Raw genomic sequence first — 27,405 nt, forward strand, 5'->3', positions numbered from 1 at the left:
TTTTTTTCTGTAGGTGCAAGGCTATTAAAAAAGTACTTAGTTCTTAATCGAACAGATTAACATTCTATTAAGCTACTTGAGAACAGATGCATTCTGTAGGCTGCAGTCAAAAGTACTGCATTTGTTTAAAATAACAAACAGAAAGACACTCCAGTGAATAAGCGAGGTTCTCCCCCCCCAAAAAAGAACAAAACCAACCAAACAAAAAAAATACAAGAGGAATATATTCCAAACATTTCTTAAGAAAATAAACAAAAGAGAAGGAGAGGGGAAATTTTTTTTTTTTAATTGATAAAATTGATACTTGTTTAACTTTAATCTTCATTAAAGCTGTTTTGGTCTGAGTTTTCTTCATTAATTCTCTTCCATTATATAAGTGGTCAAAAATTACATTTCTAATAGTTCTACCTTATTTTGAAGCTATATCTTAAATTGAACGGGGTTGAATCTAGGCTGTTTCTATTTGAAACATTACCAAGCAAAATGATATGTTTCATCTGGAGAAAAACTTTAGAAGCTTATTTGAATTCATGCTGCACAGACTTGATCCTCTATTGGTTTCAAAGGCATCCAAAAAAGTGCATCCATGAGCCAAATGCAAATTTTACCTCTGTCTACAATGCAAACTTAAAACAGTCTTTAAACTTTCCTTAGAGAGCCTTTCTTTAGGTTATGATATATAAGGAGTAATGTGAGCATCTATATGAAGACCCAAAAAAAGAGAAACAGTCTCTCAAGTTATTTCCTTCAGAGGGAAGAAAAAAAAAAATGTCTCTTGGGCTCTTGCTTACTTTTCTAATTACTCAAGCTGTAAAGCAGGTGGAGTTAATTACTTGGAAGACCAAAGAACCTTTAAAAAACAAGTATCTATAACCACTTTATTAGCATACATACAAAAGGATTTTAAAGATGTAGTATCTTAAGGACTTCTTTCTGGTAAAACTATTAGAGATTTTCTCTTCCCACCAATATTAAAAGAAATTCTTGGACCTTAATTACTTGGGATAAGCTATTTTTAGAATAATACCATTTGTACGTATTGCAAAACTGTTACTGTTTCAGGACTGAATCTTTGCCATCTGGGGGCTTGGCCAGCACTGTGGGGGAGGAGGTTTTAGTTGGGTTTATTTGGTGAGTTTTAGGGGGTTTTGTTGTTGTTGGCATATTCGGGGGCGGGTGGAATTGGTTGGTTGGTTTGGGGAGTTTGTTTGTTGGGGGGGGGGGGTGTCTGGGGTTTTTTGTTTGTTTTAATTCTTAAGAGCAGGAAGGGAAATTCTGGAAGCTTGGCAACACCACCACAGTCTGTGAAAGACAGAGAAGCTGACGGCAAGCTCTGAAGTGCATGTTGAATGCACCAGTATGGCTGCAGCGATATACTTGGATTTCATTAATTTGTGTCCTCAGCGTAGGCTGGGAAGAACACTTACCTCAACAGCAAAACTTTGAAGCTTGTAGCCTGGTTGCAATAGAGAAGCTAGACTGAAACAGGCCCAGGTCTATGTGGTACTAAGGAAGGCAATCCTTGCATACAAAAGCAACAAATTATATTATAATATTTGATAACTCATAAATCTACTATGGGAAATTTGAAATGGTCAACTACTATTCATAAAAAAATGCTTCTACAATATAAAGCAGTGCCAAAAAGAGGGTTTAACTTTTAATCCCTCCCCTGGAATGATACTCCCCACAGAATCAGGATGAATACCAGCAGTTCAGCATGGAAATTTCTCCCACAAATAGAAGGAAGAGGGGAAAAAAGCATGCTGCAAGCTCATTAACAACACATATCAAGACACATAAAAATGCGTTGCAATTTAAGATACTGATGCAGAAAAGTCCAGGGAGACAACCCAAAAATTATACAAGAAGGCATAAATAAATTAAAACAAGCCACAACTGCAAATTCTATCTGATAAATTCTCAGAAGGAGAAAAAAAGTCTATACAGATTTTCCAATTATTTAATTGTTAAAAAGAAATTTACTTCTTTCTGGGAGCCTGATATGTGAGTTAAATCCATACAGCCTAGAAGCATCAATACATGTTGTTATACTTTATATTTTATTTTTAATAAAGAGTATGGTTTTCAAAAAGACAACTCACAAAGGTCTTAAGACTTGTCTTACACTTAGAGATTGGAGTATATGTAGTATAAATGTTATTAAGGGGGGGGCTTAGGCAGGACACAGACACACAGCTTGATCTTTGAGGCCTGTTTCCATCATTTTTCATTCAGCTCTCGAAATTATTTTTAAATTTAAGAGTTATGCAAAATAAATGCTTCTGTATTCAAAAGTATGAGTGAGCAAATCTAAAGATCTAGAACCTTCTCCTTATCAATACAGCAAAAAATAAGGGCAACAAGTTCATTAATTATACCTGCTCAATAATAGAAAAGGAAGTGGCACTAATTTGGTGGGTTGCATTTTATTAAGACACAAACTCCAATTACTTCCTATGAAATCTTTTTCCAGTACAAATATACTTGTGCAAGGTAAAGCCCACTATAATAGAAGATTCCAATACAACAACGGAGCAACATTTACTAGCCATATTTCAAGGAACAGCCTAAAACTTGAGGGTGATCTAGAGCCCCCTTCACAGAGCAAGAGAAGGAAATATAATGCCAGCATTTGGTTAAAAAAAAAAAAAAAAAGACACAAAAATAAGTATATTCTGCATTACAATTCAGTTCTTAAAATATCTCCATTGTTGTCTTGGTTTCTATTTGCTTTCCACAACCCCCCAAAAGGGCATTCTTTTAAAACTGTTATATAAACAGTCATTACTTGTTAAAGATGCCTAGAATTCTGGTAAGGGATCCCCTGGCTCTGCTCAGAGTTGGGTTTTGCATAGGAACAGGGGGGTGATTTTCAACCAGCTGTCACATCCCCAATACTTCAGGGCTTCTGGGTGTTCAAGAGCTCACACCACCACAGGCGGAGCGGGAGCAATGCACACACCAACCGCACGTGTGCTCCCTTTTCTCTGACCATACCACCACTGCTCCAGAGCAGTCCTATACCCTAGAGAATGTAGCAATTCTTTCTTTTACCTGCATCCATTGGCAGGCTGGTGGCAAAGCTGCTGAAAATAGCCGTGAACAGAAGTCTTAACAGTAACACTTATGGGATTTCCAACTCTGAACTATTTTTTATATTATTCTAATGCAAGTTCCAAAACATTCCCTAACACTTTTGTGCACATCAATCCTTCATTAACAAGCATTTTTAAGCTTTCAAAGGTTTCCATGATATCATCCTTACCTATGTAGTTTATCCTCCAGCATCTCCATGTACTTTTCAGCATTTTCTTTTACACTGGTCACTGCAAAATAAAATTCAAAGTTAGGTAATGGTATAACTGTACAGTTTTGTATTATTTTTTTTAAAACTCATCTCTTACCTACAGATTTTGCATGTATCAGGTAGAAACAAGAATTCCATTAATCTTTTCCACATGCACATTACAGTGTGGGTGTCTTCTCCCTTTTCTTCTTGAAAGTCTATTGTATCTGTATTACATTAATATATCTAGTAATTAATGCATTAACCTCTTGCTTGTGCCAGAAAAATGGTGAGAGTAACAAAGGCACAGTTTGTAGAGGTTTCCTCTTGACAAAAAACCCCAAAAAACCAAAAAAACCAAAAAAAACCCCAACCAAAACAAAACCCAAAACACAAAAAAAAAACCCAGAAAAAAAAAAAGAAAACCCACACAGCTAGGTCCTCCCCTTTATCTTCAGGAGAAGCAAGCAAGCCTAACTAAATCAGTCCACACATGAGAGTCTTTTAAAACATTATGAATCTTGTATCAAATGTCTTCTGATAGAACTGAAACACCACAAACCAAAAAGAATTACCACTCAAGATTGTTATGAGATTTGGGTTTGGGGGTTTTTTTGGTAGTTTGATGTCTTGGGGTTTTCTTTTTGTTTTTAAACTTGGGACCTAGATATTGCCTGCATATGAGTCCCTACAACTTGTTCACTCAGAAGAAACTCCAGTAAACTACTTACCATAACACACAATAATAAAGCCATTATTTTGGATGACCCCTGGTACTCCATCATGAGTATGAATGGGGGAAAAGGTAAATTCCCTCCAGGAAAATGAAGGCTTTTAGACAATAATAGTTTTCACATTATGAGAACTCTTTTTTTCCCCTCCCTAACAGCTGCATGCCAACTCCAAGTCTAGTAGGACTGTTAATCAGTTGGTCATTTTTAAACTCTTAACTCATTGAACATCAATTAAATATGTATTTTATAGGAAGATGCATTCTACAGAGCATCACTGTTTTTATGGGCAAAGCTTACTACGTGGATCAGGTACCCTGTGAATTTACCCATCCATCTTCCCCTATCTGCCCTGCAATACAATGCCTCCAAGCACAGCTTACACATATCAAGTGCTTCACGTATTTCTCACTTCCCCTGTTATTTTTTGTATTTTTTTTTCTTCACAAAGTAGAATGTAACACACTAAAGCCTAACCTGAAAACTCAGCGTTAACCAAATCAGCTGAACTGAAGTTGTGTTCACACACACATACACACACACAGGAGTTCACCAACTGAAACCACTTAGGTAATACCATTAGCAGCAAGCATCAGGGTCAATGTAACATCGACTGTCTGCAGAAGGTGGTGTTCACCTGGTCATACAGCAGTCACACATCACTGAAGCAGTCTGCATCCCAGTAGCAAATATAGAACACACTTTGCAAAGTTGATCTACTTTTGGGGTTTTTTTATTTTTATTTTATAAGAGTGTTTATTGGATTAGCAAAAAAACCCCCCAAAACCAAGAAAACAAACCACCCACCAAAAAAAAAGTCAAATCCAAACCAAAAAAACCCCAAACCCACCACAACCCTAGTACTCTGGAAAGCACCACAATTTTGTTCATAACATCTTTAATCCAGTCTCACTGTCAGAACAGGTTCCGCAACACAACATCTTGAGCCAGCAGGATTCTGGAAGATTATATTGTACATAGACAACTGCATTTGTTTATACATTCACAGACCCATCTCGCCATTAGAAGAGTGCTGGTGAATGTTATGCAAAAGGTTATATAAGGATTTTTGCAATGGCATTGGAGATTAAATAAGTTTCCTTTGCTTGTAGCAGTTTTATAGCAACTACAGGGCTTAGGAGAAGTTCCCGGTTTCCTTACCGTGCTTTTATTCCTACGCTTCCTGTGGAACTGCGGAGAGCCTGCAAGACTGCAAGTCTTCCTTTAATGACACACTACAGCTTTATATAAACTACCACCACTTTTTCCAAACTCCCTATCTGTCAATTCCCAATGCACTGACCTGAGGTTCAGCACACACTTTGATAGCAGATAGTTTAAAGGTGTATGGCTGCCGTACTTCCCCTTCTCTTGCCATTGTCGTAACATCCTTCAACGTGAGCTGTTACAACTCAGGGGGGCTTATTCTTTCGGATAATGAAGTCAGCAGATATTATTAATTTTTGGAGAGGGATGAGAAGAGGTGGAGAATCTGTTTCACACTCACTTTGTTTCTAACCGATATAGTGACTTCTTATGTTACATGAAAGATAAACCTTGCTTTCAATTTCTCCTGCTGTGCTTGTCACTTTTTAATTGGGTATGATCTGATAGAGTAATTCGCACTTTCACAGTTCAGTCCTGCCCCTACATGCAATTTTACAATGCCCTTGAAGCACACAGCTTAATATATCAGCATTATTCAATGACAAAACGTAATGGACAAGAATACACCACTAGTCAAAAGTAGGTCAGTAAAAAGCTAACACTCATTTGGAAATCACCTCACATCACTAAACCCTACTCTCTCCTGTCAAATGTTTTAACTACATTAAAAGAAATGCAAACTTTGCTGCTGAAAAAGAAAGCTCCCCAGACTAGCTTTGTCTCCTTGCCGCCTTCTGCATGTAATTGAAAGAGCTGTGACCTGCAGATTTTGCTGGAAGGAAAACACCGCTTAGAAATCCGACAGAGGTTACTTCCCTCCTAACAAACTGCAAGCAGCACTGCAACAAACAGAAATACTTTCAGCCTTTTAGATCACCCATTTGAAACAGAAGACAAGCAACAAATTAGCAGATTTTTTGTTCTAATTTAATGAACCTATTCACCATCACTTCAAAGAAAAAAAATGCAAACAGGAAGCTGTGCGTGCCTTCAATCTAGCTAAGAAAGTACCAGATGACAGAGGAAAAAAAGTAATAGTAATTTATGAGATTCTTTTTTGCATAAACATGCCGAATGGTTTATTTTTACATTTAAGTGAACGGGATTGCTTTTTTCATCAGTTCTCGGGGGATTTACATGCTTAGCTCATATTGGCCTTGAGGGGAGTTATTAAAATAAAGAAGTATAAATACTCACAGAAGATCAGACACCAGGGTATTTGCTAAGATTAAAAATAGACTTTTCTTGTGAAGCCTTAATTGAAGAAAAGTGATTCAGCATTTCTTTCGCTTATTTTATCATACGCTTTTTTCCTCCCTACAGCAGCAGACAAAGTCCAGTCTTGGAATGAGTCCTGGTGAGATGGAGCTGAGGGGCAGCGGTGAGCTCCTGTAGTGGCCTTTTAGTCATTACTGAGTGCAGATCTGCCATTTTAGAAGCTGCATAAATATCTCCCAATAATTAACCTACATAGTGTTCTTTTAAAATAACATCATGTCTTGTTTCTCATCTGAAAGCAGCCCCACTGGGGTAATGCTATTCCTATTACTTACAAATATTATTTGAGCCTGCACATGCAGGCATATCGTCATTTTTATCCTTCAGTCTTGGTCCTCACAAATTGAGCTTACAAATACCTATGGACCATGGCATACACTTTGGATTCTATGATCAATATTTTCAAAAATTTTCTAAAATTGAGTATGACTGGAGACACCTTGAACCCGGTGTCCATATGTAAGCTCCAGATGCAGATGCTTGGCACCTCAGAAGAATAAGTCTTTAAAATTTAATTAGGTGCCTCAAAAAATTGGTAGCCAATATCACAGCAGTTTTTAAGTGCTAGCCTACAGGTCTGTAGCTCTCTACCAGACAACTGATCCACACCTTGAGTCTCAGAAATACAAAGTCCAAAGTTAATTTTTTGCCTTCCATTCTAAAAGGCATTATTTCTTTTTTTTTTCCTGGGTTGGTTTTTTTTTGGGGGGTGGGGGGGCACAGCGTGCAGGGAGAGTGGGGGTAAATAGCAACACACGTTTTTACACCAAATTAAAGGTTGGAACAGCCACAATGGCTGCTAGCAGATCTAGACCCAGCATGAAAAGAACTGCCAGACATTACCTGCCTGCACGACAAACCTGAAGCCTACACAATTAGCCTTTCCAATCCACAAGCATTACATTCCTTCTCAAATACTTTATTCATCAGGTAGAGCAAAACTCCCACTAGCTTCAATGAGATTTTTGCCCAACTTAAGGATCTAGGATGAGATTTGGCTCTTAAGAAAGATATAAAAATAGAAGTAACTGCATGGACATGCATTGATCCGCCTGGGGTAAACTCTGCGGGCAGAATTCAGCGTGAACAAGGTTGACAGGTTGCTTGTCTTGTCACTATTCCATTTTTTAAATGTAGAAATTATTATTAATGCAATGAGAAAAGCAAAAGCAGAACATAATTAGTTGAAAATATCTGATCTTTTCTGTCGTGGAAGATATGCTGCATTAATGTGTGAAGTTGGGGTCTGAAAAAAATGCAGAATGGCTTCAATATATTTAAAGGTTAACTTGAAAAGCCAGTCAAACTTCAGAGATGACATCTCAGCTGCTCAACTACATGTCAGGATGATGTATCAAGCCCCAGTAACAAGATATTGGATTACAGAACGGTAAGGAATTTTGCATCTTGCAGACAGACAGGGGAAAATCCCGAAGAACAAGCTCTGCGTAAAGAACAACAGCCTCTCTCCAGTGCATTATTCCCAGTGAACTCAAGTAGAAAGAACAGAAAAGGCCAGCATTAAAGAGAGGAAAACAGGTGCCTTGATGAAGACATGCAAATACACCGAAAAAGCTAACATTCTGGGTTAAGTCAATCAACCAAATTCTATGCTGGTTCACTGACTGTCTTCCAGTAACCAAGTAAATACTGAGATACGTAGTTACTACTACCTGTTTCTTCCAGCAGTTGCGGTTTGTTCTAAGGAATGTGCTAATCCTCTAAATATCATTGCAGAACAGCACAAAATTAGCCTGAGGAAATTACTGCCACCAGCAATAAGGTGGCCAAAATTTAGGAGAGGTCTAAATGGATTGGCTATTCCATGACTAGGAAGACTACATAAAGGTGAACTGGCAAGACAAAAATTGGTACCGAACATCTATGAAACTAAAGCCACACATTGAAAGACATAACCCAATCTTACTCGATGGAGTTGAAGATACTATCTCTGCCTGATTAGAGATGATCCCGTAACTCAGCCACACGTTTTTTTCCTCCTTCTGAAAACAGCTGCCCTGGAGAATAGGATAGTGTCCCACCACACAAACGAAAGCTGTGCTCTGCGGTGACATGCCACCGGCGGGTAGTTCAAGCACAGCAGTTCTGCTGGGACCAAGCTCTGTGAATGCAGCAGGGCTGCACTATGCAGGGCTGCTGGACAGCCTCAAACCCTCTGGATGGAAGAGAATCTGCAGCGACTGCTGGGTGATTTGGTAATGTTGATCTTATAATCCCATCCCACAAGAGGACAGGGGCCTTTCGGGGGTCTATTGTCAAATGCCATTCCACTGCTTTCACAGCTCTCAGATGGATACAGTATGTTGCATCTTGTCCATATGAAGATTTCCACCATCAGCTTCCATTGCGTCTCCAGCACTAGATGGTCAACTGCTTTGATACTGTAGGGCAACCCTTCTGATATATAGAAACAAACAATTAAAGGTTCTAGCTTGAGCACTGCCACCTTAAAATACTTTGCTCACTCTTACATTTAAAATCTTATTGTATAGTGCCACTTCATACCCTCAACCTTTGTAAAAATATGGGAAGCAATAAACATATATGAAGAGCAATAAAGAAATACAAAATCGGCAGAACGTAGGACAGCATAGCATTTTCGCACTTACGCTGCACTGAAACAGGAAAAGAGAAAAAGTACAGAGTGAACAACTCATCTTCCTCAGGAAGTTCCCTTTGGGGTTGCTGATGCAGAAGGTCTACTGTTAACTTTCTCTCAAACCTGTGGGTACATCCTGAACAGGGGGAAGCATACAGACTAACCTCTAGACATGCTGGGAGTGGGTGGGTACTGCAACACCCAAGACAACCAGCTTCCTCTCCATAGGAGAGACCCAGAAAGGCCAAGTACCAGCTCATTCGGCGAGACGGCAGTGTTTTACACATAGCAGAAGCAGGCAAAGAACATGCTCCATCTGCTTGTGTCTCTGCCTACAAGGCTCTCAACATATTTACAGCTGGCTTAATTTGTAGGCCTTGATACAACAATGAATTTGAGCCTGCAATGAGTCAAGTGATACCTTGCCTTTGATGTAAAAAATTACAGCTAAACATATATAGTATACAGAAAGTAGCTATTTTAGCAGAGAAGCCACATCCTGCCCTCAAGTTAGATGTCAGGGCAGATACAAGGTATAGAAAATCTCAGCATGAACAGAAGTTTGACAAAGAAATAAAACCCAGAAAACTGGATCTTATAAAGAGAAATTCTAGGAGGTGCCAGCAGCTCTGCCTATAACAACTTACAATTCTGTCTCTCTGGGCATGGCATAAAAGCTTTGCAGAGCAGAAAAGAAGGCAAGGAGGGGGGAACCACCCCGCATAAAAAGGTACATTTGAAAACCAGACATTCCCAGAATTTATCTCCTGAACCTTCTTCATTGTATGTGGTACTTTTCATCCAAAGAGACAGGTGACCCTTCAACTTCTGTGATGATTAAATTGCCTAAATTGAAGAGAATTACCATACTTTCACAGGGTTTCTAAGCTTCTTTCAGATTTCTGTAAAATCTGGCAAGCCTGACACACAGTGGTTCCTCCCATTCTACATGCAGGAGACAGCAGGAGGAAGGAGGCAAATTACTTTCTGAATACTTTCAGTAAATACTCTACCTTTTAAAAAAATCAGCTGAAAATTTACAAATTGTTTTATTATGCAGTATCAAAGCAAGGGTACTGCTTCTAAATTAAAGGGGCGGTAGGCGAAATGTTGGCCCAGCCCTGACCAGAGCACTGAAGTTACATGATAACAGACCTGCCTTGATACTTTAAGAGGCTATATAAAGTGTAGGGAGGATTATAAAGTGATTAGTGCAAGACCACCCACCTGTCCAGCCACAGGTCGGGGAACAGCCTCCAAGCCTTCCAACTTAAACTTCTCTCCTGCACATACCAACTCTGTACCAACTCTGTTCTAACCACAGACCAGGTGCAGACCCCCTATCACAGGCTTTGGTTACTTTTCCACAAAGGATTCAAAAGCTACAAATGTTTGGGGTGCACCAAATGGAGCTTTAAATTGGCTGCAGACCTGGAGAAAACCATTCCTACTTCTTCACACGCTCGGTACCGGATGGCAACATTCTCACTGCAGGGAAATCTGAACTTAAACTCTCTCTCTGCTTTACACTGCTGAGATAAATAAGCCAACTTCCCCCAGAAAGATTTTCTTCATTACAGACAGGATTTACTTTATTTAAAATGAGTTATGATGTGGAACCACGCACAATTTTTTAGCTCCAGAGTGACTGCCTAGCACCACTTCTGGAGAGGTGCTGGAGATTGGCACTGAGAACATCCTCCAGGGATGGAGGCTCCTGAATTCTCCTACAGGCAAGGCACAGTCTGAGTTTTACTCTCCCATCCCATCACATGGATGGGACCCTCCTGTTTTGCTAGCTTCTCTGCAGCCACCCAAGTCACTGTTTATGTAGAACATTGCACAATAATTTATCAATGTACCTTAGCATTGAAAGCATCATATCCTTTCCAAAAACCATGAGGAAAGTTTCCTTTCACTTTCCGTTCCTATTTCCCTTCCATTGTTCACTGAGCAACTGGGGAGAAATGAAGGGGAAGGTGGAGGGAGAGAGAGAGAGCAAGCTGCTAACATTTTCTTCACATTTCCTCTTACCTGGTTTTCTCCTCTGCCTGTTCGCAACCTATTACTTCAATCCTCTGCTGACCATCTGTTCAGCACCCCCACCCCCAAAAAAAAACATTTTCTTTTTTCTCATTTCTCCCCTCAAAGCAAAGCCTGAACATCAAGGAGAGCCATGTGTCCAGCTTGCCTTCTGTGGATTGTCAGCAGTCACAAGAGATCATCTGGAAACCATTACGCAAGCTAACAAGGCAACCAGACTCGACATGTGCATAGGCACCAAAAGAGTTCAAACTTGTTATTCGAATTGCCACAAGTTTTTCCTGAAAGTAAGATTTATTTTAACACTGTTAGATAAAACAAAAAGACCCAGAATGAGCCATTAATATAGCTATCCAAGCCAAGCAATAGAGAACAATCAGGCTTTATGCAGGGGCTAAGCTCCTTGACAATAACTGACAACATCTAATGCCTATATTACGAAAAGGAGGAACAGTTCAAACTTTTTTTTGTCTGAGCAGACAAACTATAAGACAAGTGAAATCGCGTTTCAGTTTTTGGCTTAACAAGATACCTTATGGCTAATAGGGATGATCCATAGACCATCAGACATATGTCACAGCCATTCAGCAACATCAAGGCTTCTAAAATATACAGTAGCTGGTTTAAGTTCTCCCACACTGGCTGTTCTGCTGAACTTTCAATTACTCTGTATTAAACTGAGTGGTTTAGTCCCCGAATTGCAACCAAAAAATTATATTAAATGAGTAACCCACTTTGGCTTTTTAATTTAAGGTCACAAAGGAAAGACAGTCCAAGATTTCTTTGAATGACTCTAACCCCTTCAGAATTTTTTTTCCAAAAGGACTCTGCGAAATTTCACGCTAGTCTTAATATTGCTAATTATCTTTTCTCCAGCTCAACATGTTGGCTAGTCAGGCTATACAAATTAGCAAGAACCGAGGCAGTTACAGAAAGTCAGCCCTCAGCCAGAGGATAAAATATATTTTGTACTTCAACAAACACAATTATTTAACGCAGAAGATGTTTGTACTCAAAACTTCTTTATGGAACAAAACCACAGCACTGCAGCACAGCCAAAAAAAAAAAAAAAAAAAAAAAGGAATTTGTTCCCAAATGCAGCCATAGAATCTGGCTACTAAAAGAGATGAAAGGGAGAGCCGAGTACAAGCATAAGAGCTTTGAAAAGCAACAACAACAACAACAAAAGTGTTAAAAAAAGGCCAATGTTACCACTGACAAAGGAAAATGACAAACACTTATCTTCCCTGCAGTAGAACAAATGGCTGCTAAGACATCAGCCCTTCAGATTATTTAAAAAAGAAAAAAAAGCGCAAAGCAGAGCTCAAAGGTATATACTGAAGGTTAGAAGTAATCAAATTGCAATAGCAACGAGAAAGAGGAATATTCAGCACTGCAAGCTATTTTTTAACAACCTTGAAATGACATCAAATAAAGCAGTGACTTCCTGTACCAACGCTTACAAATGATAACTGCAAATAGCACTAACTTGCGTTTTTTGCACTGCTGGTCTCTCCAAGGATCTAGAACAGGTCTTCAAACTACAGAGAAGCAGCAATTTCTTTTTTGAAAAATAGCTGACAATGAGCAGCGATACAGAGAAGCAAAGTGTCCCACATAGTCCGATAGACTGCTGTTTTCAGAAACCCTTTGTAAACTACTTGGCCGCTGTTGGCTATACCAGGCAGCTTTTCTGCAATGCAATTACAGGGCTTCTAAACGAGAAAAAATGTGAAGCTGCCCAGCAGAGAGTCTGAGCAGAGCCTGTTCTGTAGCCATTCCAGGCACAAGGAGTAGAGCAGACAGCCTTAACATATCGCTTTCCTTGATCCCTAATAATCTTTGCCCTGGCCACCGCCTCCTCCTCCTCCTGGCATTATGCAACCTGCACACAACTGCTTATGAGTTTCACTAAACCCATAAGTAATATTTGGCTACACCGGACATATCAATGTAAACGTGATGCTTCTGACCATAAACATGCAGTGACACCTTAAAAGCCTCTCCATTACTAACATACAAAGCAGGAGCAGAGATTTACAAAATGTAATTGGGAAAATTACAGCAGCTGAGCAAAACAGAAGTAGCTCCAAGAATGTATGTGCACTAAGTGCTCACACTAATTCTGAGCACCCAAAAGGGCAGTCACAGACACAAGTGCACACTGTTGAGTGGGCAGACATTTTCTGAACCGCTTTCAAGACAGGACCATTAATTTAATTGGCTGACTTAAAAATACTGCTTATACTATAAAAATCTTTGTTAGCTTTCTTATTAACTTTCTAGTGCAAAACTCTACTACACTAAAGATCTTGAAAGTGACAGCTTTTAATCTCTCTAAGTTAAGGTGGTCCCAATGAAGGCATAAGATTTCCCATAAGATGATAAAGTACATTTTATAAATGAGTTGCACACACCACTTTCAACTGCACAATAATCAAGGGATTCCAACGACATTCCAATGGAAAACAAAACCTACTACGGTGCAGATTACCATGTGATTTCCACCTATGCTACTCTATATTTCATACCTTTTTTTCCTTGATACTCTCTTCTGTCACCAGAGCCAGACATAAATCTGCATCTTCCCCTTATCTGGATAAACTATAAAATATTTGAGCTCCCTGTAACCTTTTTTTGGCAAAAAGAGACTTAATTCATACTTTGCTTAGAGAGATGAGGAAAAAAGCAGCCTTATTACTAGTTCAAAATCTCTTTCTAGATTGAAGCAGACAGTTTCAGCATCAATAGAAAATCTTTTATTTGAATTAAACCCTAAGACCTCTGTTTGAGTAACATCCATAAAAGAAGGGAATTAAAGACCTTGCCCTTTGCATGAAGTCTCAGCATTGCCACATTGTAAGTAGGATGAGTGGATTCATTCTTCAAAGCAGCACAATGCTTTAATGCAGTGGCTTTTTTTTTTTTCTCTCCCCACTGGAAATAACCATTTCTGGTGGAGCTGACGCTTTTTCTTGACTTTTGACTATGATTTTCTTTTTTGTACATTTTGTTTGCCATATTACCCTAGCTGTCTCCCTCCCTGACTCTTAAGTCTACATTGTGTGTGTCTCATTTTCTCCTCCATTCTTCTTTTTTCTTCCCACTCCTCTACCTTTCAAATTCCTCTTTTTCAGTTCTTGTCACCTTTGCTCTTTCACTTAAGCTGTAAATCATTCATTACCACAGGGAATTTTACTTCTAGTTTTGTTCTCCATACTAAACTTGCAGTGCTTAAGTTACTGCCAGAAAAGAAAACTTTTAGCACAATCTAATAAGGAGTCCCAAGTTGGTAGTTTGTGGACACTTTACCGGTCATTCTGGTGATGTTGAAATAACTTCCCAATGGCTGATGTAGACTCTTTCTACAGTAGCTTAATTTAACATTTTCTAATAGCAAATGTTCTTTAGGTATGAATTCCCATGCTTAGTTGATCTAATCTTCATGACCCAAATTATTTTTCGAGTGGCACCGGGAAAGTTTTAATTTCTTACGTTTTGAAGACATGAGCTAGGCGGCCAACTCCGGTAAAAGTCAAGGTCCAAATCTTCAGGACATCCCCAAACCCATAGCAACAGCACCAACAGTATTAAAAGGCTGCTCCAAAATGTACAAAATTAGGATTTTATGCCTCCTCTCTCAACCTTCTCTTCTCACTAAGGTGCAAGAGCAGCAACAACTCTTACTTCTTTGGCCACTCTCAGGAGAAACTACAGCTCTTCAGACAACATCCACCCATTTCTCATCACTCCTTCATGGAAAAGGTGGCCAGGTAGATGGAATTGTCTGCAAGCCACTAGCTGGACCACACCAAATTTGGGCTGTGATGCCTAGGGAATGAAATTTTCCACCAGTCCCACAGCCTGAACATAGAGAGGATGACTTGGGTTTCCTGCTCAGATACCCAGTCTAATTATCAGGCAGTTAACAGTATAAGAGAGACAGGCTGCCCAGGACCAGACTGGAGTAGTACCAGAAAGAGAAGTGGATGGAGTTAAAGAGGGGAAAAAAAAAAAAAGTCATAATGAAGAACAGGTTGGAAAGTGCTGCTGGAAGAACTAGGCCCAAGGGGAACTCTGTTGGTCTGAGCTGGTCTGCAGCTGATGAGCACCTTACAGCCCACTCTAAGTTTGAATAGAGCCAAGTGCTACAGAGCACCAGATTGGACAATATTGTTTTAATTGAGCTGCTGCCTCTTTGCTTGGCTGACTAACCGATATATCAGTTAACAGAGCGGTCTGCCTGTCTTCCCCTTGCTTCCCCCCACCAATTTAATTTTAAAGGTTGGGCCAAAATCCCCACAGTCTAATAGAAGTGGACTTGTACCAGCCTGTATGTTTATGCAAAGTTGAGGAATATTCAACAGTTTTCTGAACTTCAAGGTCTCCCATAGATTTTGCTGCTCACACCAGGTCAAGCTGCAGAAATGACAAATGCTCACACAGCAATGGTTCCACAGCGTTGGATTGCAAGAGGCATTTTCAAAGTGCTGTTTGTGCATTTCAGCTGTGAAACTTCCAGTGGTATCAGTAGGAGTCACACAGCTAAATCCCCAAGCAACGCTTTTGGAAGATGACTTCTATTTAAAGGAGGATTAGAAGAAAATACTTCTTACACCATTTTCCATGTAACATTATCAGTCTTAAATTCAGAGAAATATGGAATCATTTGGGGGAAATACATGATTCACTGGGTATCAATTTTTCCATCCAATTAGGTTGGGCAGCTATGCTGAGTGTTTAACATATACCCATGCACCCCCCTCCCTTTCCACAGAGTGTCTATATTAAACACAAGTTAAGACTTCTGGGTTTTCAACTTTGTTGATTTTACATTCCTTTTGGGATTTAAAGTACTATTTTGTTTAATTATTTTTCCTCTACTCATCCACAGTATTGAATGACAGTAATAATGAGCTCAGAATCATCGTACAAATCCCAGTAGGAACCATTCATAGTTTGCTAATAGGACATTATATTTGCATTACCAAGTTCAGTTCAAAGCACGTTGTGTAAATTAGCTCTGAGGGTTACTACCACGAATCTAAAACCAGAACATCAGGTCAATTAGCACAGCTCTAAAGCACATTAGTTTGGGTGAAAACATAAGGGGTATGATTAAAATTCTAGGAAATCCTCTCCCTCCTTGGGCTAAGTGCCTCTCAAAAGAAGTCTGGTTTCACTTCTGGGAGAAACCAGAATGCCTCAGCTCACAGCAGTGTGCTCTGATGTCAATGATCCCGATACCTGATAAGCAATACTGGCCTGTTCTAAAGAAGGGGCAAAATTAACTTGTGGGAGTTGTGGAAATTCTCAGAACCCCATACAGACACTTTCTTCCCCATCCAAAATAAAAGAACAGGTGAGTATGAGGAAGACTTGGAGGATCTGGGAATTTAACATAGAATATATTGCTTACATGAAAATGCAACTAACACAGAAAAGCTATTTAGTTTCTACCACAAAGATAAACCTAGCACCACCAAGCCCACAGCCACAGCCCAAGAAGTCACGGTTTAATAATGATGAGAGGAGGCCCACAACAAATTAAGGCAGGGAGTTCCCAGTTACAAGTACTGTAGGACTACTTACCTTTTGGGCAAACAGCATACATATATATACACACACACGCAGAGCTATGGAAGTAGTTAATGAATTTAATGAACTTCAGAGACCGCATACAGCATCTTTGGATCAAACTGCTGGAACAGAAGCATACAGACATAACAGGAGAAGGGGTATCCTAGTGAAGCTCTGCCTCAGGACTACAACTCTGATGAAGCCAAAGGATGTCACAGAAACATAAAAGAGAGGGCCAAAGCATATTCTTTTGGTCAAGTCAGTTGATTGGTCTAAACCCTCTAGTCAATTCAGGTCAGTCTTATCAAGCCATAGAGTCAGCACAATACATGGGCTATACTTCTGCCCAGCCAAAGACGATCTTAAGATTCATTCCTTGGATCATTTTGTAGTTAGCTTCTGAAATTTTAGCTAAACAACTGCCTTATAAAGCTGCTTATTCTGTAAATGCTAATCCATAATACATCACTATTCTCTGCAGAAACATACTTGAAATAACAGCTAGGTGACTTAAAAAATGATGTATTCTTAAACCAAATTATGGGATTTCAGATGACACAAAAGAAATCATTCAATGGACAGGTTTCATAGTCAACTGCATAAAAATGGTCATTCCTCATACACTAGGATAGATATAGCTGTGACACAGAGAAGGATTTCATCATTAATATTTATAATTCCTTTCTCTGTACCACATACACACCTGTTTGGCAACTGCCTAATGGATCTACAGGGGCTGAACTCACCAAAACTTCTGACAAGCCCTGGAAGAAATGACTGTGATCTATGCAGATCCAGGTAGAAAGGTATATAAAAAAAATAAATAAATAAAAGAGATACTGGAAAATGAATTTGGATGTTTGAGCCAAGCACCTCTGTGAAATGCTTCCAGGTCCACGAACGTGACCAGCTTAATAGCTGTAGCCTCCTGGTGGATGAAGTGGTGAGAATGAAAGGATTTGCCTGTATGAGACACTGGGCCTGCTTTCTGGGAAAAAGCAGCACACAGATACATAACAGATTCCACCCTACCTGCAACGCAAACTGATGTGTGAAACAGAAAATAGGCTTTTAGTGAATTATAAATAGCTGGCAAGCACTTATGAATACTCAGCTGGGTGAAAAATGCTTTATATGGAAGACAATAACACATGAAAGATCAGAAGCCATACGTAAATTGAAAGAAAATGAATGTATTGTCAGAATACAAACAAACAAAAGGCATATTTCAGAAAGTAAGCACTATAAGATGCTTAGTATTGCATGAAAACTCAGCAGCAAAAAACAGATGAACTAGAGCGCCCACTGAAGTAAAAGCTATTTGGTATAATAAGTGCTTCTGAAACCAGGTAGAGTAACACAAATCAATAGACTGCTTATTGCATCTACCTATTTAGTAGCACAGGAAGGCTTAGATTAGCCTTAGAAGGATTAGATTTCAAGCACAAATGAATTTGCAGAGGCTGGGAAGCAACATATTACTGCAAGATTCAATAGGATCCACCGTAAGAAAATTCTGTCTTTAAAGGATTATTCAGCTGAATTTGAAGTCTCCAAATTTTTTGAAATCAACTCATGAATTTTTTCTTTCCTTGTTTCAATTACAGCTGTTCACTTCAATTTGCTGTTCTCTTCCATCAGGTTCTTGATGACTAGTGTTTCTTCCATCACATTTTATATCCATTAAAGAGGCAGAGAAACTGCCAAATATTTTCTTGGGCGGGGGGGGGGGGGGTTAGATTTTCTGTCGTTCTGCATTTTCATATCCCCACAGAAACATCAGTTAGAAGTTTCTCTTTAACATATACAGACACACAAATGTATGGGAATTTGTGTCAGAGTTTTCTTCAAGATGCATCCACTCAGGGTCAGGGCAAACACAGAGGGGGAACACAGCTTCTCTGCTTTCTCTTGTGTTTCACATGAGACTGTCAGTCTGCTATCACTTCCCTAATGAGTGGTGTAACTATTGTTCTTAATTGTGTATTATCCCAATTTTCAGCATTTTTAAATTACCCAAAGAGAACGGAGATGTCCAAAGGGGAACCATTCCCTAAGAAAATGCATTTGAGTAGCAGCAATTAAATACTCGCTTTCTAAAAAGCTGTGAGGGAGAATTGCTTAATAATGATTCATTTCAAATGATCCCAGAGAACCTCAGATTTTTTTTTAATAGCTTCATTTTCCTTGGTCTTCCCCAGAAGATATTTAAACAGGGCACAACACTGCAATCAGCAGCAGGAAGCGAGCACTGTTTCACTAAAACAAAGTGGAGCATGTCAGCAAAGGAAAATACAGCTGCCTAACCTTGATTTCAGGCATTGCATGTTTGCTCAAAATATATTCTTGTGGGAAGTTCTGTGACATTTGGACAGCTACGATTCTCGGAAAAGCATCAACATATTGATGTTTTCATAAACCTTTTTAACAGAGTTTTGAACACTTGTTCTCCCACCAAATCAGACTATCTGTAAGAGTTATTGGCCAGCTGAACCAGTCAAATAGACAACAGGGGGCCAGGTACGGTCATTTCAGAAAAATCTGACACTTCAACTCCTGCTACCTGAAGTTACCACCTCTTCCTCCTGGGCTTAACAATTTCTTAAAATCCACCCTCTATGGTTTGAGGAGCTCTCCTCAAAACTTCTTCCATCTTGCCTTCAGTTACTACTGTAGTCATCCATTTTCTACCTGGAAAACAGGAATTTCTCGTTCATGAAGGTTCAGGACCAGGAGCACACATACTATGTAGCAGCCAGCCCAGGGTATGGTCTCCAGCTCCAAGCACCCTGGCAGGACTTGAGCCCTACAGAGAGTGAACAGTGCCACCTTCTGACCCACTGCCCTGAGCTCCTGGGCCATGCCAGCCTTCTCCTGCAGGCAGCCAGGATTAAACCTTTTATCTCCTGCCCCCCTTAGCTAAGAAATTAGCAACAAAGGCATTAAGTGACATTGGATTTCTTGTACTTGATTTGTACCGGTTTGAGACTTCATCAGTTCTGAAAGGTGTTAATGTAATCTGCTTTCTACCAGGGCATGAGCAATACAACACAGATAAAACTCATGCCATTTATAACAAAAACAAAAGCCATTATCCTACTTTGTCAATTATTTGAAGAATATTTGTTGTTTTGACCTAAACCGTCCAAGAAACAGACGCTGCAGTTTCAGCGTTTACCTATAGCGCATCTTTTATTTACAGTGACTTCTAGGAAAGGAATGCTACTCTCAAGTACATTTTTATGATGGACTTCAGTTTTCCCTGAGGGCAATTTTGTCCTTAGAAACAACACAATATTGCAAAGGTTCTTCAGACAGGGAAAAAACATACAGGCAACCTAATAGGCTATAAATCCTTTCCACAAACTTCTACTGGTTTTTTAAGACTCTTAAATTATCTCTGGTGCTGTGGATTGGGTAATCATGGCATTGCAGATGTGGAGGAAGGGACCAGATGGACAACAGAGAAAAAAAAAAAAATCCTTCACTGTTCAAAAATGTCTATTTCAGGAAAAAACTTCTTACAAAAAGCACGGAGGCAGCAATGTACTTTGGCTACCGCGATGGGAATTTTAGCTGATGGGAACCACAACTATTTCAGATCAAGGAGCTTCAGAGTAAAGTGACAGCTTGTATGTCTGGACTGTATTTAAGGGCAAATCTCAGCCTCTTGTAAATGTGCTTTGTCCACTGCAACTGCTGAAACAAAGCGAGGATTCTCATTTTTGCCTAACACAGTGAGTAAATGAAACATCTTCTGGACTGGCCAAGATAGTTAATAGAAGACCTCTTTGGGAATTATCTCCTGGAAAAAGAGAGCAGCTCTGAGGCTACTCAGGCTTCTGCCCAGGATCAGATGATCCCTACCCAGCAGCCTCCAGATGACGGCTGCATGTTACCTCCTCCACGAGGAAGTTCCTGTACCAAGGAACTGCTCAGCATCCTACCTTTAAATGAACACCATTTGCTGCTGGATCCCCAAAACTGAGTGATGTTCTTCAACAGAGAGAAGAACAGTTTCACCATTTCACGGTTACATGAACAGACCCAGAAAGACATGGGTGCTGTGTCAGCATCAGCTGAGAGAATATGAGGCAGAGACAGGAGCTGAATCCAAGCATCCAACTGCTCAGTTTGTTGCTCTAAAGTGTATGCTGCTTCAACAGACCCACAGCCTAAGTCTATTAAACGCATAACCAAAATTAAGGGTATTTCTGGTGTTTCATTTCTAAAAGCATTACCGAGGTGAAACCAAATCCCACCCCTCAACTGTCAAAGAGGATAAGCTGCATCCTGCCAATACACATTTCACCACAGGTGATGGGCCAGAACATGGTGTCACCTGAAGGACCAGAATGATTCAGAACCTCAGGGGGGATATCCTCAATACCAGGAATAGTCGGCGTTCAGGGAGATTGCTTTCCAGCTTCCTGCACAGGGATACACCACCCCTCACCAAAGGAGACCCGAGACATGCCGACAGTTCGTGGAGGGCAGGGCACCCTTGGTGGCAGATCTGTCGACCGACCGTGATTGACAATGCCTATCAAGGGGGCCCTCAAACTTTCCTCAGAGGGAGACTGTAACTTGCAGAGGTCAAAGCAAAAAGTTAATCGGCTGGTACATGCCACAGAAACAAACTCTCACTCCTCTCATCCTCTCAGCAGGGCTCTGCTTTCTGACCTGCTTTTTTCCTCATTTTCCACTTCTATTCACCCTTCTTCAAAAGAGTGTTAACAATGGTATTTCATCTATCTGCAGTCACAGCTTTAAGTATCTGCATCAACTGTCTATGTTCCTATAGTGTTAGTGTCAGCATTCACCTTCATGCAAAAACCACATGCAGAACAGCTGCAGCTAAGGTGGGCTCGTAGGGAAGGCAGCCCTTGGGGAAGGAGGCATGTCGAGGCATATCATAGCTGAGAAACTGCTGCAGAGAGAAGGGTTAGGAGGTACCAGGGTGCTTCATTTTGAATCTGATAGATAGCTGTTGGAAGAGAAGGGGGAAGACAGCAAAACAGAAATGGGAAGATCTCGTGGCACAAAACAAACTTCCCTGTCTGTTCTGCATGGACATTAAGGTCTGTGTCTTTGAAAGAACAGCCAATATAAATAATTTCAGCAATATCCTGGTTTAGCTGCATTACTTAATATGCTTCCAGCTCAACACTACTACCCCCTCACATACTTAAATGGCCGACACATACAAAGGCCAATCTCAGCATGAGCTGCTATTTCTAGTGCTGCATCAGCACAACTCATCACAGGCAAGTTATTTTCCATAGGGCATAACAGAGAACATCCAAGCACAAGTCAAATGATATTTGAATTCAACACTTTTGTTTAGATTTCTTCCTATTGTTATCATTTTTCACATTTCCCTTTATAATTTAAATGGAAATTCTTCCGCCCCCCCCCAAGAACAACGTTTTCAGACTTTCTAGTAGAACTAGTCAAAAAGTTAAAAGAAAACCCTCAAAAAGCCTCTTGAAAAATTTATTTTTGTTCTGATCCTCTTTAGCTAAGTTGAAATATTTATTGATTTATCAGTGGAATGAAGAGATAAAACCAGGATGTCCTCAAGAATCAATGCAACACAAAACACAAAGAGCAAGGGGGACCCACCTTAGCAGAAGCAAGTGTCTTCACAACTGAGTTATTTTAAAAACACCAAAATCTTTCAAAAAACCCCACAAACCAAGCTTGAGATACAAGTTTCAAGCACTTCTATGTTATCTAGGTGTGATATTCCTTATAAGAGACAGAAAGCTCCCTCTTTCCAGAGAAGACATGTGCACACTTGGAGAAATGAAGAAAAAAAATCACCTATCCCATTACTCACCCTGACATTCATTTTTAGGAAGTTCAGTTACTAATTCTCTCATTGACAGTGTTCCACTTTGAATCACTTTTCCTGGTCATCTGCTGAGATCAGTACCTCTCAGCACTTCCAACTCTTGGGGGGCAAAACTACAACTCCAAAACCTCCATTTAATTGCTCTTCCTGAGCAATTAAATCTTTTCTCCAATAATAATGGATTTTGAGTTCAACAACCTCCCATAGCATTCAGTGATGTTACTAAAGCTCTGCTTCAAAACAGCCCCAAAATATCAGCCTACTGCATAAAAATAATGACAATTAAAGACAGCATCCTTTTCAAATTGTTGTCAAGAACAAGAGCAAAACTCTGAATTTCTAAAGAAACAAAATCTTTTCATTCCAGGATTTAAAAGGACTCTCTCATCTCTTCCATGAAGATTGTATCAGATTTGACATTGAGAACACCAGAACAAATTACCAATGGGGTGAGGCATTGCAGATTGAATCAAAGAGTTCAAATAGATAGTGCTCACAGCACTGCCACTGGAAAAAAGCAGCAAAAATCTCTTTGCCTCAATCACAGCTCCTTTGTCCACCTGCATAAAACTCCCAGACAGAGTCTGGAAGCCTACTGCTTCAACTCCTGATGAGCATTCATGGTTCACAGTAGGTAACTGGCACAAGAAGATATAACAAGGATAGAGCAAGGGGTCAGAGGGTTGAACTCCTCCTAACAACAACCCGTGTGGAAGGGGAAGTCAAATACAAAATGTAGTGGTTCTGGGGCTCGACTGGGATACATGGACTTGGCTCAAATGAGATAGCAAAGCTATGGCAATAGTTCTCTTGTGTAATACCCTTCACACTACTCTCATACAAGTAATCATAGATGGATTTATTTTTATAATAATTTTAAGTAGGAAGTCACTGTTTTCTTCACTGAATAACACTGTTCTCTGATGAAACTTAAAAATGTATGTCTCCGTAGCATTAATCTGTTTTTTTGAAAGAACAGCACTATTGTATTAATACTACCTTTATTTCTTACAGATTCGTTATATATTAAGCAATAAAACACAAAATGTGAAGATAAAATTATGCTAGTGCAGTTCAAATATAAATTATTTTTCCATTTAAATGTCTTAGAAGCATCCAGAAAAAGCACAAAACAAATTAAAAATTTCAGGTCAAGTGAGGATAACTATCCTTCTTGCTGATCAACAAGCCTTTGCACATATTGCCTCAGAACACATTTTATCTAGTTAACACAAACAGCTTTGATATGGGAATTAGGGACAAAAATCATTGCTTGCTAATCTCTTGATTGTTTTCAATTGAGATAAACTAAAAACTGTGACTGGCAGTTTCAAAACACTACCATTTACTTGCAGAAAACATCCATTTCCATCTATAAATACTCCTGAAGTTACACTTAAGCAAAGTAGTATTTGATAAAACTTCTAAGAGACTACATTTTAAAGAAAAAAAAAAAAAGTTTTTGGAGTACAGACATACACACAAATAAAATCATGGTAATGATTCAAAAGCAAGGCTACTTCAAAGAAGCCAGATTATTCTTCAAGAAAATAAGCAGTTTATCAATCAGATTTTCTCTTCCTAATCAAGTCATTCACTGTTCTGGGCACTATTAACAGATCAAGTTAGCTCAGCAGTAGAGGTACATCAATCTGAATTAAATATTTTTGTGAGTGCAAGTCACCTTGTCTGGACTCAGGCTACTCTAGACTTGGAACACAGGAAAGAGCTTCCAGAAAAGAAGCTTCATCAATCCTAAAACAGCACTTCAGGGATTTCAGGTTGTAAGGAAATGGCAGCTTCCTCTGCATAGTCCTAGAGCCACGAGATTGGGATAAGCATGGTGCTAACCCATGTGCTTTCTGACACCATACGCAATGTTGACCTCATTCGACCTCAAGGTTTCTGGCTGGAGATGGGGAGGCCAGAAAATGGAATTTGCATCTTTGTAACCAACTGACCATGATAACAAGACAGTGTGAAGGACAGCATACATCTCCCACCGGGATGAACTATTTCAGTAGCCTGCAGTCAGAGGCCAAGGTGAGCTGGTTGGTTTTGCTAATCTCAGACATACCAGCTGCTCTGAGCACTGCCAGTAGCTACTGTCCTCAGTCCTTCACCAGCGTAAGGCTAATGGATCACCACGGTACCTTCACATCTAGGGCACAGGAAAAAGAAAAGGAGAGGCCTGACTTATGTACCTCTGGAAGGCAAAGAAAGTGAATGAAATGTGACAATACCTGCTACACCTGGTGAGGAGCCACCTGACTTCACACAGGCTTTTATAACATGTCAGTGATTGCCCCCAGGGCTGCTGGACAACATCCACCACCCCACCATGCACCAGCCCAGCTGCACCTCTTTGGATTTTTCCCTTTTTTCCCCTTCCCTGCCCCCCTCCCCCCTTTCTTTTTTTAAAGCCAACACTGGTATTAGAACAAACCTAAGACACAAGAACACGTTCTGGGACACATGGGTGACCAACTCCTACTATTTGTCCAACCACGCCTTCACAAGGAGCTCACTCTGTAAGAGAGGCCTACAACTGAGTTGTAGAGAGAGTCTGGTCCATCCTTACAGGTCAGGGGGGATTTTGGGGATGGGGGTGAACCTCAGCAACTTTCCCTGTCTGCCAACTTCTCCCAGGAGCTGACTGTACTGTCACATCCAACAAAGCCACCCAGGGTCAGACCAGAAAAACAGGGAGACACACAAGCGGTGCTACATCAGGAGGCAGAGAACAGCTGAAATTGCTCTAGGGACCATTTTCTGGAGAAATGTAATCAGATCAATGAAGCCGTAGGAATTTTGTGAGTTTACCAGTAGCAAATGTTAGGGGAAAACCAGAGCAGAAAGTACTCTGACAGAAAGGGAACCAGCCTGGCTGTGAGATGAGGCCAAGCAGCACAAACCAACCACCCAAGGGAGCAGAAGGAGAAAGAAAACCAGAGAGAAGAACAAGAGCTTTATTTCTGATTAGGCCAGCCCAGTGCTTCGAAGCACAAGCATAATATTGCGTACCAAGTGTTCTCCAATCACACCATTTGGAAGTGAAACAGGGTTCGTTTTAATGCCGCCATTTAGTACCAGCACGAAAATGCTACCCTTTTACAAAGTAAAAAATGGGTCCTGACAGAATAAAAGATGGAATAAACCAAGACGGGCAGCATATAGATGAAGTCATTTTGTTGTAAAACATTGAATGCCTGGAAATCTGTACAAGTGTATTTTTGAAATATAAAGTCAAAGTCAGTATTGAAAGAAAATCAGAATTTCCAATTCACTGTTTTAGAGCCCTCAGAATCCTCTAGTCCAAGTCAAGATACAATATGTGAACTCATTCTAGCTATGTTACAGAAAATCAATGAATGCATTTTGGACCATTCACTGTATAGTATAAGAATCTAAGTAGAAAGTAAAACTGAACAAAAGAAATAAACCTACCAACATCAGCATGTAACACCTCAGAGTTAAGCAAAGACCTTCCTGCTGCAACTGAAATTTAACAATCTCTCTCCTTTACTGGTGATCCTCATACTAAAAAAGAATTGCCTCAGTTTATTGGTGTATAAGGATGCTTGGGAGGTTTTTACCTACACCCTACACTTCTCAGTTACTCAATTCTTCTGAATCCTAATATTGGCTGAAGGAGATCCAATTACTATAAAATTCAAATTTATTTCTTTGTAATTATACAGGCCATAAAATCCATTGCTTTAAGGCACACTTTTACACATGCACGAGTGAAGTGCCATCACTTCACCTTCTTTACAGTTCTTTTTCCTTAGTTACAGTTGTGGTATCGCTGGCCAAGCTACAAAAGCTGAATTTTCACTAAATTCTAAGACAATTCTCATTTCTTCTGGAAAAGAGCTCTATAGCTCTATAGTTTTAGTCCAGTTATAGTGATTATTATGCAAATCCCTCAACTCTGCATGGTTACCCAGCCTTAGAACTCATTACAGATTCATTTGAAACACAGTTGCTCCATCTTCTCTTTCAAATACTTTGAAATTTAATAATTACCATGAACTAGGGGATAATGCTGCAATATGAACATTATACTCATCACAAAGCTTTTGTGCTGGTGCACAGGATTCCTTCATGATTAATTTGTTATTAATCATACTTTAGATTATAGTCACCGTTGTGTTTTTTTAAAAAAAAACACTGAAAAAATTCCTTATTTGAAAAAAAAAAGCCTGCATCATCTTCCAAGTATTTCCCACTCTGCTCACACATTTTACCAAAAATATTAAGAGACAAGCAGAAATTAATTACTCTTCACAGAGACTGTCAGACTTTTTTTTTTTTTTTTTTTTTTTTTTACTGGCACATGGAAAAGTTCAGAAAAGAGTAAGGCAACCGAGGGTTAGGGAGAGAGGACAGACAGCTTGAAATGGGGCAACATCAGCAGCTGTGGTAGTTACTTCTCTCGGGGGCACAGATGCTGAGGTGAAGGAAGCAACCAGGATTACAGGACTGACAGGATGAAATGCAATACTAGAACATCATGCCTTGATTTACAGAGGTAAGAATTATGTACTAGCCTAAACAAACAGGAAGTACCGCCAAGATATTTAAGCACAAAAATAAACTGCAAAGACATCTCAAAAGTATAAAAAGTTATAATTCAGGTGCTTTGGTGCTGTTTAAACCTGAAGAAGTTCCAAGTTTCATTATTTTTTAGGTTATTACTGACTATTAACCTTATTGCATGCAGCAATAGTTAAATCTCAAAAGTAAATAAGGAGTGGGTGATTCAAACAAACGTTCACAGTACAATTGGTGACTTGATATAGTCTTTAAAAAGGGAGGGGATTTTAATTAGGCAAAA

General features: G+C 39.7%; 1 protein-coding gene across 2 annotated transcripts in view; it reads right to left on the reverse strand.

Annotated features, from left to right (window-relative positions):
* Window positions 1–27,405, reverse strand: part of DISC1 (DISC1 scaffold protein) — a 204,249-nt gene that overhangs the window by 46,337 nt on the left and 130,507 nt on the right. For both annotated transcript variants that reach the window (XR_008238097.1, XM_052806849.1), the window contains exon 10: window positions 3,269–3,329. Coding sequence is in view for 1 of the 2 variants with exons in the window: in XM_052806849.1 (XP_052662809.1) it covers window positions 3,269–3,329 (61 nt within the window). In the remaining variant the exon portion in view is untranslated. The remainder of the gene's footprint in view (window positions 1–3,268; window positions 3,330–27,405) is intronic.

The sequence above is a fragment of the Harpia harpyja genome, chromosome 13, assembly GCF_026419915.1.
Source record: "Harpia harpyja isolate bHarHar1 chromosome 13, bHarHar1 primary haplotype, whole genome shotgun sequence".
NCBI lineage: Eukaryota > Metazoa > Chordata > Aves > Accipitriformes > Accipitridae > Harpia > Harpia harpyja.